General features: G+C 27.2%; 2 protein-coding genes and 1 long non-coding RNA gene across 4 annotated transcripts in view; 2 read left to right on the top strand and 1 right to left on the bottom strand.

Annotated features, from left to right (window-relative positions):
* The first annotated feature begins 5,802 nt into the window (after window positions 1–5,802).
* Window positions 5,803–7,460, top strand: LOC122852914. The gene is made up of 5 exons (XR_006373878.1): window positions 5,803–6,066; window positions 6,139–6,221; window positions 6,289–6,422; window positions 6,655–6,807; window positions 6,906–7,460. It is a non-coding gene; the product is annotated as an uncharacterized LOC122852914 (long non-coding RNA).
* Window positions 7,461–9,805: 2,345 nt separating this feature from the next.
* LOC122852913 (regulatory protein ada-like) lies at window positions 9,806–11,879 on the top strand. Its single transcript, XM_044153039.1, has one exon. The coding sequence runs from the start codon at window positions 10,037–10,039 to the stop codon at window positions 10,601–10,603; it is 567 nt and encodes a 188-aa protein (XP_044008974.1). The 5' UTR covers window positions 9,806–10,036; the 3' UTR covers window positions 10,604–11,879.
* The window catches only part of LOC122852910, a 31,920-nt gene continuing 31,439 nt past the window's right edge, over window positions 11,653–12,133 (bottom strand). For both annotated transcript variants that reach the window (XM_044153027.1, XM_044153028.1), the window contains exons 11-12: window positions 11,969–12,076; window positions 11,653–11,886 (exon numbers count right to left, since the gene is read on the bottom strand). In XM_044153027.1, coding sequence (XP_044008962.1) covers window positions 11,759–11,886; window positions 11,969–12,076 — 236 coding nt within the window. In that variant the 3' untranslated portion in view covers window positions 11,653–11,758. The remainder of the gene's footprint in view (window positions 11,887–11,968; window positions 12,077–12,133) is intronic.

Genomic DNA, 12,133 nt, shown 5'->3' with positions numbered 1-12,133 from the left:
TTGTCCCTTTGCCCCTCTGGGCCTTATCCGTCTAACCAGTCGAATATTCCCGAAAATCGTGGGGCCCCTCGATTTGAAGATAAAGAAAAAAAATAAAATATATATCAGCAAGTAAAAAAACAAAGAGAAAAGCACAGCTGGATAAAAGGGGAAAACGAGGCAAAAAAAAAAAATGATCACATGATCAAAATTACAATTGAAATAAACAGGGGAGAAGAGAGGAGAATATTCAATTCGTATTTCGGAATAATTCGTGTGTCCAAGTATAATTTTTATACGCAATTCGTTTAATGGCGCTTGTGTCGTTTTATGACGTCAGAAAAAGAATATTCGAATTGACCAATCATGTGTTGATTGGGGTGGTGTAAAATTCAATAGTGGGGATAGACACATAGGAAAGGTGTGTGTGACCCTGGTACAGCATACGCGCCAGTTTCAAAGTGAGTGCGGTTGTGGTCTCATCGACTGATAATACTTGCACTATTTCTCAGGTGTTAAATCCAACAACTAACCAACCCGCGCGCTTCTTATTTCTTTTTTGTCTTCATATTTGGTCTTTTTTCTTGTGCACGAATTCACATTTCACCGACACATCAGAGCAAGCTTGTCGTTCAAGCATTAAGGAACTCTCCGCGATTATTTAACAAGTAACATTTTATTTTATTTTTTTTTATTTGATAAATTATTTTTTTTTATAAATTAAAGATTTTTTTTTTATTTAAAATTTTTCGATTTCGATGAGAGACTATTGATTGCCACGTCAATTAACAGAGGTATGTATATTATTTAAAAATAATTAATCATTTATTTGTTTAATTTTAATTTTTTTTTTTTCGTTCTTTGTTCTCCACGTGGGCTTTTTTTTTTTTTTCAACAAATTTGAGTAATTTTTAGTTTATTGAGCAAAATTCAGGGAATATATTTATTAGATAATTAAATAAATTTTTTTTTTAACGTCTTGTATCACAAGGTTAATACACAGTGCCTTGGATACCATAAAATTTCACATAGCGACCGGAAAACCATGTCGGTTTCTTGTTACTTTACGACACGCTTCGGCGTTTCTCTTTCCTGAAGTCTTCAATTCCTTCCTCCCGTCCAATAAAATTAATTATTCCCTCTTGAATAAATTATATTTTAATTCTTATTAAATATCAAAAAATAAAATGTATATTCTCATCGTTAAATGATTAGACAACGCGCGCATGTGGCATTACAATCAGAAATCAAATAACTACTCAAGATAATACGAGTTGCTAACCGATATCGTGTGTTAGGTACAAGTCGATAATTCGTCACGTCGTATTTCTCTCTCAACTTTAAAAATAAAATAGAAAAAAAAATAAATGTATATTAAATTATCGTTTGCTATTGACCTTCAACTTTCTTGACGATATAAAATTATAAGAGAAAAAATAAAAAAAATACTCAACAAGCGTAAAACATAAATTTTGTACGTTACTGTGTGAAAATTTAACAAAGCATCTTAATTTTGTATAAAATTTTCGACAATTATTATTTTTATTTACAAAATTAATTTAAATATTTGTCGATTATTTTTATTTAATTTTGTATCTTATTTTACATTTTATTTATCAGTTTTTATTATTGCTTCGTTTGACTTGATCATTATTAAATTTTATTTATTTTTTTTTTCTTTTTCTTGTGGGTTATTGATAATATACAAATCATTAATACATACTAAGGTGAGTTAGTCATAATTCATTTGGAATTGATAAATACTCGATAGAAAAGAGAAAAAAAAAATTAAATTCTATTGATATTGAATTTAATTTGTAATAGCAAACAACAGATTGTTCACACCTGCACATCGCACGTTTTACATTTTTTTTTTTTTTATATGAAAAATAATTAATAATGTAAACTGTTTTGACGTCATTAAATTAATCATTGTGAAATTATTGATAATTATTAAGGTCAATAAAAATTTATTTTATTTCAAGCATAAATGTGGCTTTTAAAAAATTCAAATCACACAAGAACACTAATTTTTTTTCATAATATTCATTCAAAGTATCTAACAATTCATGACGCGTTTTATAAATTTTATTTTTTTTTCAAAATTCTTTTTATAATGTGGTGATGTATGTGTGTCTTGAGAAATTTCTCTTGTATTATTGCACAATAAATTGCTTAAAATGCGTGACATGACTGATTTCTGGTAACGGAATTTCAGAGTGCAAACACGCGTTGTACAATCAAGGTAAAAGTGGGATGAATTTACTTATTTTATTTTAAAACAAACTTGCAATTTTAATCACATACGTTGCATGCTTATACTGTAGATTTCCCCGTGACGTCATTTAACGTAAACTTTTTTTTTTTTTTTTTACTCCAAAGTATAAATTATTCAGAATTAAAAAGAAAAAAAAAAATCAAATTATCGCGTATTTAGTTTTTCAATCGGCATAGAAAAAAATATTTTTATAATTTAAAACTTTTTTTTTTCTTTTAAACAAATAGATGGTGTTAAATTATTTATTGATGAAAAAAATTTATGAATTATTAATACAATCTACGTGTAGATGCTAAATAAAATTTAAAAAAAAAAAAAAAAATATTTAACTGAAAAAGTGAGGATTATAATGTAAAATATTTAAACAAATTTTAAAACATTTATTTGTTTGAGGATAAAATAATACAACAATCTCTTTGTGCACGCCGAATTTATATGTTAACGTGAAACTTGGGCGTATTATTTTCCTCTACATGAAATAAATTCATAAATTCAACAAGTAGGTTGATTTTTTTTTTTTTTTTTCACTTCAAACGTGTTAGGGCTTTACGATTAACTTGGTGGGTTTTTTTTTTTCTTTAAATATTTGTCTTTGTATCCTCAATAAAACCGTTAACACACCTGGCCATTGATTTCAATATTCAAGTGATAATAAAATAGACAAAAAATACAGTCAACCTATTCACTCATGCCTTTATTATATATCAAATTTTATATCACTTTAATTTATTACTGTGCTCTTTCTTACGAGTGATTTGAATCTTAAATTTCTCTTGTGACGCGTGGAAAGTTATTGCTAGTATTATTATCTTTATTATTCATTTTTTTTTTTTTATATAAAATCGAATTCGAACACGCGTGTAACGATATAACAAGCAGATCATAACTTTCTCTCGATAAAAAAAACAACGCTGTTACATAAATCCACTTGTAAAATATTTTAATAATTTATAAAACAATGAATAATTTTTAAATCCAATTGTTTTTCATTTATTTCGATTAATTTATTTCTTCAAGTAATATTAGCTCATGTATTATTTAAAAGACAAATTATTAAAATTAAAATTGTATCCGGTTATTGAATAATAATGATAAGCAAACCTGGCCAACTTGAGCCATAATTACTTGGCAAGGCCTATTGGACAAGAGACAAATTATTACGGTCAACTTTCACTGTAAAATGTCAACGGCCGTTTCACTTTTTTAAAATAATTTTTTATTCATCTTATAATTATTATCATTTATATTTTTTTTTTGACTGAATATATTAATATAATTTAATAAATGAAAAAAAAAAAAAACGAGAATATATTTTTAATGTATATTTTAAATTTCCTGTTTCAGATGTATTCAAGCAAAATAAAAACCAGACGACAAGTTTTATCCAAAGGCCAACAACCAGACATTCAAGGATATCGAATGAAAACCGGAAAATAAATATTATTTATTTTTAATAATAAAGAAGAAATTGGCGCGGACATTTTCTTTGGTTATCTAGCTGTATGAGTATTATTAGACATCATAAAGCTAGGTTACCGGAGTTAAGATCCTCGCCATATCACCTTCAACAATCAAATTTATTTTACTATTTATAATAAATAATATTTTATCACATTTTATTTTATTTATTATTTTAAATATTCTTTGTTTAGTGAGACATAATAAACGCTTATAAATAAAATTGTAAAAAATATTTATAAAATATTTTATTCAAGTTAAAAAAAAATGTAATTGTTATTTTGTAATTATTTGTTTTTTTTTTTTTTTATATTTAAATTATATAAATTTTATGTATTTAATTTGTGTGAGAAATTATTTTATTCCTGCTATTTATATTTATTTGTTTAAACAGGTACAAATAATTTCATTGAAGTGTAATTAAATTAATCATTTAAGCTAGTCTTGAGATTACTTGTTAATTCTCATTAACAAAAAGAAATAAAAAAATATATTGTTTTATTGGGTCTTTTGAGAGGTCTTTTTAGGTGAATACACGATGCATGACGCAGTGAATTCCCACAATGCATTGTCTATGTGCATTTGTGTAAGACAATAAATATTCAAAGGAGAATTGAAAGAAGGAGAACGCGAGATTTTTCAAGGGGGGTACTATTTTTTTACATATCTAAGCTGGGAAAAAATAAAAAAACAGAAAAATCTTGATTACAATCTAGACTGGTTTTAATTTTATTGTTAGTATTTATCACTAGAACAAAAAGTATTCAGTCGAATGAAACATTTTTGTATTTATTTATTCACATATGTTTATTGTGAAAATTAGTTTGAAAAATTTTCTGATTTTCATTTTATAAACGTAATTATTTTCCATGTGAAAGCTTGATGGTTTTACTGGTTTAAGCATTTTAAAAAATACCATCAGTGTCTATACAATTTTTAGCTTATAAAAATAAAAAAAAAAAAAAGGCCGTTCAATAAAATTAATTGATTGAAAAAAATTCTGCATTGTAATCGTGATGTAAAAAAAAAAAAAATTGTATAGAAACGGATTAACCAATGACAAGGCAAGTATCTAATATCAATCAAATTGAAAAATTTTAAATACGTTCACCATCTTCTTAGATGGATAAAAAAATGTTATTGATCATTTAATAGCGCTAAAAGCAGCTGGTAAATAAAATAAGTAATTTTTAAATTAGTTATATTAAATGAAAAATAAAAATTAAATTCAGTACGTTGCTTCAAACAGCAGTTTTAAAGAACAAAAAAAATTTATAAGAACTTTTGATTATTTATTTGTGCTAAAAGAAGCATGTAAAATAAAAAAAAAAAAAATATGGAAAAGTGTATTCAGTGATAAATAATGAAAAATTAATTATTATGAATGTATGATGAACCTGAAAAGAGGAGGAATTTTTGCATGTACCTGAAACACATCCTATGTACCCCCATCTACTCTGTTTGAGATAGACAGCTCGATGTGCCCACCCTGATCAATTTACTAAGACGATTTACTCTAATATGCAAACTTATAAATAAAAAAATTAAAATAATATGTGATCAAGGTGAGCTAAACAGTCACAATAATTATACAAAAATTATATTGGGTATTTTCATACGTATTGTCAAAGAATTTATGTTTCATCATAAATTTTTTGATAAAAAAAAAAAACGCGTAATCACTGCTACACTTTTCCTGGAGGGGTCAATTCAATTGCCACTAACCTTTTTCAACGAAGAGTTGCAGGATGCTTACTGAATCTAAAACATAAAAAATGATGTAAATTATTAAAATGCTTTGAAAATTATTAATTTATTTATTTCAAGTCGCAGTGTTTTTTCACTCCCTCCCTCTCGAAATAGATATTTAAAATTTTTTTATGCACGTAGTTAAACTACCTTGATAAAATTGCTAATTAATTACTTTAATTAATTAATAACCTGCAGCCAGTAGTTATCAATTTAAAAAAAAAAAATTATTAAACTTTATTTGGAAGCCTAGTGTCATCTTGTGGCACAAACGTGAAGTTTTAAGCTGGCTTAAGCTTTCGAAAAGAGACACCAGAGTTTATTTATTTGTTTACATATTTTTTTTCTGTATTTATTTATATAAATACAATTGACAATTAATTATAAACAAATTATAGACAAATAAATAAATAAACACTGGTGTTTATTTATTAATAATGGATTTAGCAGTTTTAAAATTAATTAAGACAATTAAAAATAATTGTTTATGAATTAAACATTTACAAAGTAGACATGAAGATGTGGATGTTTATACGATTGTTTATTTGTCATAAATATTTAAACAAAATAAAGATGACTGAGATGCTTTGAAATTTAAAGAGGTAATTTTACAATAATGTTATGGATAATTTAGTTTGTTATTATTAAGCAATAATTAAATATTTTTTTGACAGAAAGGATTGGGTTACTTGTTGATCATTTTGCACTTGATCAAAGCACAATAACAAAGCATGCCTACATGCCAACACAGCCATGGGTATGTCTAATTTTATTATCGACCAAAAAACTTTTATTATTTTAATTAACAGTTTATTTGATCCTAGGATTTATCAAATAAATGGTAATTATGATGCTTCAATAAAGCTCAAATATTTTAAGAGTTATCAACGAGTCAATGACAAGATAAATCACCAAGTGATTCATCAACTGATTCACCACCATTACCAGCGTTTACCAGGTAGATTTAATGAACCTTTTTTTTTTCAATAAATAATGAATCCTAATATAGCTGACTGGTTGAATTAATATTTTCACTATTCAATCAATTTGTAAAATCAGATTTAAATTACCACTTTGTTATTGATAAAAAAAAAAAAAAAAAATCTATTATGAGATATATCATTCTCGCGTTAAAGAAAAATAAATTAAATTGTGCTTCAACATATAAATTAATGACTTTGTTTTGTCAGTAATGCAGAGGATGATGTGTCAAGTCAACCAGTAACTAGTGCAACTGTTGGACCTGAAGCGAACATAGAGATTGTAATGCCACTAGCATCATCAACCGTTAATGGTTTCATAAATAAACATCCTAATAGCGGTGATCACGTCTAGACTATGCAGTGAGTACATATAGCTCGTACAATAAATGTAATGAAAAAAAATCTCTATAGGTCTCATGTCATCAATGTTATTAATTGTTTTTCTTTCTTTTTAATAGTTAAATCTTGGTGGAACTAACTCTCGGACAACAGACACGTGATTACATAATAAATTAAAATAATTATAATGCATCTAATCGGTTATTAAATAATTAAATGAGTGAATATCGAAAAATAATTTTAATTATATCAAATAAGTTATATTGATGATGTTAACAGCGGGACGCACAGACATTTAATGACGAAAAAATTTTTTTGCACATTCTTATATGCAGTTTGCGGGGGTCGATGCGCGCCAATCACATCACAGCTTCACTTGATCGGCCTATCTCAATATGTGTGAGCCCATGATGCGAGATTATATAATATATTTATTGTAGTGTCATCGTTAATATTTTGCACTTGATTGCTCTTTTTTTTTTTTTTTTTTTTTAATAATATACTGTCAATAGCATTATTAATTAAAATCATTATTGTTACTATGTGAACAAAAAAAAAAAAAACACGAAATTGTAAATTCTTATATCATTATTTTACGTTTGCTTCCCGGAGGTTTTGAGCAGACGCGATGACTTTTTTTTTTTATTATTTATTTATCATATTTTATAACATTGTCTACGCATTAATGAATTTTTAATTTTTTTAAGTAATAAGATAGTTTAATGTTTCATTATTTCGGATGATTTTAACAATATATCATTATCAAATTTAAATTGAATTACTATTTTAATTAGTTCATAGTTTAAATTTTAGGTGATTAATAATTGTAAATAATTATTAGATTTAAAAAAAAAGGAATTTAATTGTGTGATTACGAGAAAGAAATTGACAAGTAATTGAAAACTTAAAAAAAAAAAAAGACTCACCCAATATGCATGGAGAGATCAGACACTGGATACATGAGACAGGATAACAGGTTGCAGTCAAATAATATCATCGAGAATCGGAAGTAAATTGACAGGTCCACTTGATTCAAAATATTACAACAGCGCAATTAAATTCACCACACATCACATAAAATTGCACAAACACTTTTTAACATCTTCAGCACTTGTAACTCCAAAGCATGTGAAGCTGAACTGACCATGACTAGACGACGATGTTGACAACCAGACACACATACGTTCAATGACGAAAAAATTTTTTTTCACGTCCTTATATGCAGTTTGCGGGGGTCCATGCGCGCCAATCACGTCACAGCTTCATTTAATCGGACAATCTGAAAATGTGTCACGATTGAGCTGTTGCGCAGGACGTGAATGATGTGTGACGCAGCGTGAAGTTGTAGAGCGATATTCACAGCACGATACACACACACACGTAGTGGACGCTGTTATAGCGGGAGTAGATGCGTGCTAATCCCATGGCAGCTTCAGTTAATCGGCCAATCCAAAATATTTCCTAATTGAGAGCTCCTGCTCGGTTAATGACGATGGCAGCTAGTAGTAGTAGTAGTAGTAGCAGCGATGTTGACCCAGGACGTCCAGCAAGCAAATGACGACAATCAAATTTTACCCCTTTCTTTTATAGACTTTTTGATGTAAAGAGTGCACGAATCACATCGCGAGTTGAGTAAAAAACTCACACGAAATTGTAAACAGCGCGCCAATCACAGAGCAAGAAAAGCTGTCTATAAAAGAAAGGGGTAAAATTCGATTTTCGTCATTTGCTTTGACGTCCTGGGTTCAGCTATCCTTCACTACCGGCACAAGTCCATTGGCAGGGAGGCTTTTGTCAGAAATATTTGATTGGCCGGTAACGAGCTGCCATGAAGGTTGCGCGCATCTACTTCCACTATAACACGGCGTCACCACGTATTGTGTTATCGTTAACAATGACCAGCACTGCGTCACATGTTCACGTCTGCGCAACAGGCAATCGAAGATGCATTTTCGGGTGTCCGGCAATGGCGACGTGATTGGCGCGCATCACCAGCCATGCATGGAGCGTGAAAAAACTTTCTCATTGAACGTATGTGTGTCTGGTTGTCAACATCGTCGTCACATGGTCAGTTCAGCTTCACATACTGAAGTTACAAGTGCTAAGATGTAAAATTGTGCAATGATATGAAACAGTGCTAATTGCATGTTACTGGACCAGTGTACATTATCAACTCTTTCATTCTATTTTGGATCAAGTGGACTTGTCAATTTACTCCAAATTCTCGATGATACTGTTTGACTGCAACCTGTTATGCAGTGTCTGATCTCACCATGCCTATTGGTGAGTCATTTCTTACTTTTTATCTATTCTTTATTACTAAATTAAATTCATTCTTTTTAAATTACATAGGTACATTATTTTTTCCCTTATTTTTTTTTTGTTTTTCAAATATTCTTTTTACAAATTGATCGGTATTTTAGTTTATTACGAAACATACCTACTATTACTCGATTGTTTTACGGTTTTTTTATTTTACTTATTTTGTTTCAATTTCAATTTAAATACTTTTCCCTGCTATAAGTAATTAATTAATTTTTTTTTATTTATATTCTAAACGTCTAGAGTTTTTTTTCAATTCAGGGAGCTATTGTTTACATTCATCGTTTGTGTATGCGTGTGTTTATATATCCTATATACCTATATATTTTTTTTTTTTTTAATATATAAGTATAGCTCATGAATTAAAATCGAGTTTGAATTTTTTATCCAACAAGATGTCTTTTACAATTGTTGACGTGAATCATAAATTTTTAATGTTTGAGTTTATTATTGCTCTTATATTTCCTCTACGTATCGTAACATAATTTTGTTTAATCTACTTTTATTTATTTGAGTTGAAATTTATTCATCTCAAAAGATTTTAAAATAAACAAAAATATATATCAACACTCAACAGTCTTTCTTGTCCGTGAAACGAGTGAACGCAACCGCAAGAATTTACTTTCTTGAAAACACCAACTAGAGCTATCTTGCGACGAGATAGTCAATTTGATCCTGGTAAAATATAAATTTCTATCTTACCTGAAATATCTAAATAAACATGTCAGTCATCTCTAGTCAATACTCTAATCTCCATGGTTGTAAACTCACGTGGCAAGTTAACTATTTCTCTGTGTTGTTAATAATTTGCTACTGTAATTTTTATAAAACACCTGAGTATTATTATACCTCAAAGTTTATCTAATAATAATTAAACGATAACAGTTATTTAAATTGAAAAAAAAAAATTAACAAGTAAACAACAAAAATGGTCAAGATAATATCAGTCAGTCCAGCTGAGTATAAACTCATAAAAATGAGAGTAGTTTATGGTGTCCATCCAACAATATTTGGCTATTGTTTAATTGGTATTAAAATACCAGAAAATGCAGTGTGTTATTTGCATTTTTTCAATAGAAAAAGTGATATAAATATAAAAGATTTGAAATATCAATGGCGAAATGCTAAATTCAGTAAAGATCGTAGTCTAACTAAAAAAATTATTGATCAAATACTTGAAAGAAGAAATAATAATAACAATGATGATAGTGATATTAGTGTATATCTAGTTGGTACAGATTTTCAATTAAAAATATGGGAAGAATTAATGAATATTCCAATTGGTGAAACTGTGACTTATCATCGTATTGCAAAAGCTGTTGATTGTCCAAGGGAAATTATTAAAACAGCAAAAGTCATACAATCAAATCACATTGGTTATCTTATTCCTTGTCATAGAACAGTCAGCAAAGGATCAAGAACAATAACATCATGTTGGAAAGATGATAGTTTAACAACATTATTAAAATATGAAAGTCAATTTGTTGAACATTAATATGAATTATCATCATCATTATTTATTTAATCATCATTTTTTTGATCATTTATTAATGATGAAATTGTTTGTAAAATATTTAATACATAATTACCATCAACGACAAAATTTTCAAGGCTGAATTACATTATTTAATTTTTGAGATAATTTGTAATTATTTGGACAGTGTTTTGTCAAGACAATAAAATATTTCTTTTGTTTAAAATAATAATAAGAGAAATTTTTTTGGCTAAAAAATATTCAATTAATTCATCATCATGATTAAGAAACTGACTGAAAAATTATCAACAGAATATCGCTGGACGACTGACAAACATTTGTCCATCATAAATAATCGACAAATAACATTTTTTTTTTGTATAATAATTATCATTGGAAATAAATATAATACTCTTGAATTTTGATTATAAAAAAATTATCTTTGTGTTTTTATTTATTTATTATTTTATTGATTACAAAATCTTCTTAATGTAAAACTTTTTTTTTTTTCTCTTATATTTGTCAATGGAAAAATTGTTGCACCTTATGACAAATCTCCTTTACAATCACAATATATATATTTTTTTATTTTTATAAACTAAAGTATAGATTAACAAGTTTACATATATTTACATTTGAAAAAAAAAAAAAAATAATATTATCATCAACAATTACAGATATTTATCAACATTTTTTTGTCTGCAATTGTTATTTTTTTTTTTTTTTTAAGCTCTGTACATTAAGTTTTGTTTTCCAACATGAAAAAAAAAAGATGAAAACTATTTAATATTATCAAAAATCAAAATGATAAACATAAATAAATAAAACATGTTTCATTTTTTCTTTTTTTTTTGTAAATTGAAATTGATATAACAATTTATCAAATAACTTGGCAAGTAATAAAACTTGTGTTGAATTATAATTATCAATAATAATTCCTTCTTTCATCAATCATCATATAAAAATCTCATTATATAAATAGCATGTTGTCTCGGTTTGATAGAGTAACATGTGCCTTATTAAACTGCATTATTAAATTTTAAATTAAATAAATAATAATGACTTGGCGATTCTCGCTAAGATGTCGTCCTGGCTTATAAAATTTATTATCGTTTTTTTTTTTTTTTCTTTTAACTAAATTAAAATCATGAATATCATTCTTCTTTTTGGTATTTGTTATTCATGAATTGTCTTGATAATTCCAATGCAAATGAGCGTCGTGATAAGTATAGTGTGGAACCTGTGAATTTTCATTTTACTGGCAGTTGATGGAGCACCTCTTGATGGTGTTTTTGTAGTATCCACTAAAAGAAAAAAAAAATAATATAAATATAAATAAATTAAATAAACAAATCAAAATATATTTAAAAAAAATAATCAAGTTACTTGATATATCGGATCGTGGTGTTGATGATAATCTCATGACTGGATTGTGTGGAACAAGTGGTCTGAGTGGTGAAGGATCAGAACTTGATGAATCAGCATAACAATGTCCTAAAATAAATAAACATATTATTATTAATTAATAATAATACTTAGAGAGTCTAAATA

This window comes from Aphidius gifuensis, linkage group LG3 (genome assembly GCF_014905175.1).
Source record: "Aphidius gifuensis isolate YNYX2018 linkage group LG3, ASM1490517v1, whole genome shotgun sequence".
Classification (NCBI taxonomy): domain Eukaryota; kingdom Metazoa; phylum Arthropoda; class Insecta; order Hymenoptera; family Braconidae; genus Aphidius; species Aphidius gifuensis.
This window is presented reverse-complemented; position numbering and strand designations above follow the sequence as displayed.

Excerpts from the sequence above, each read along its gene's own strand:
- LOC122852913 (XM_044153039.1), top strand. The coding sequence starts at position 10,037 with ATGGTCAAGATAATATCAGTCAGTCCAGCTGAGTATAAACTCATAAAA.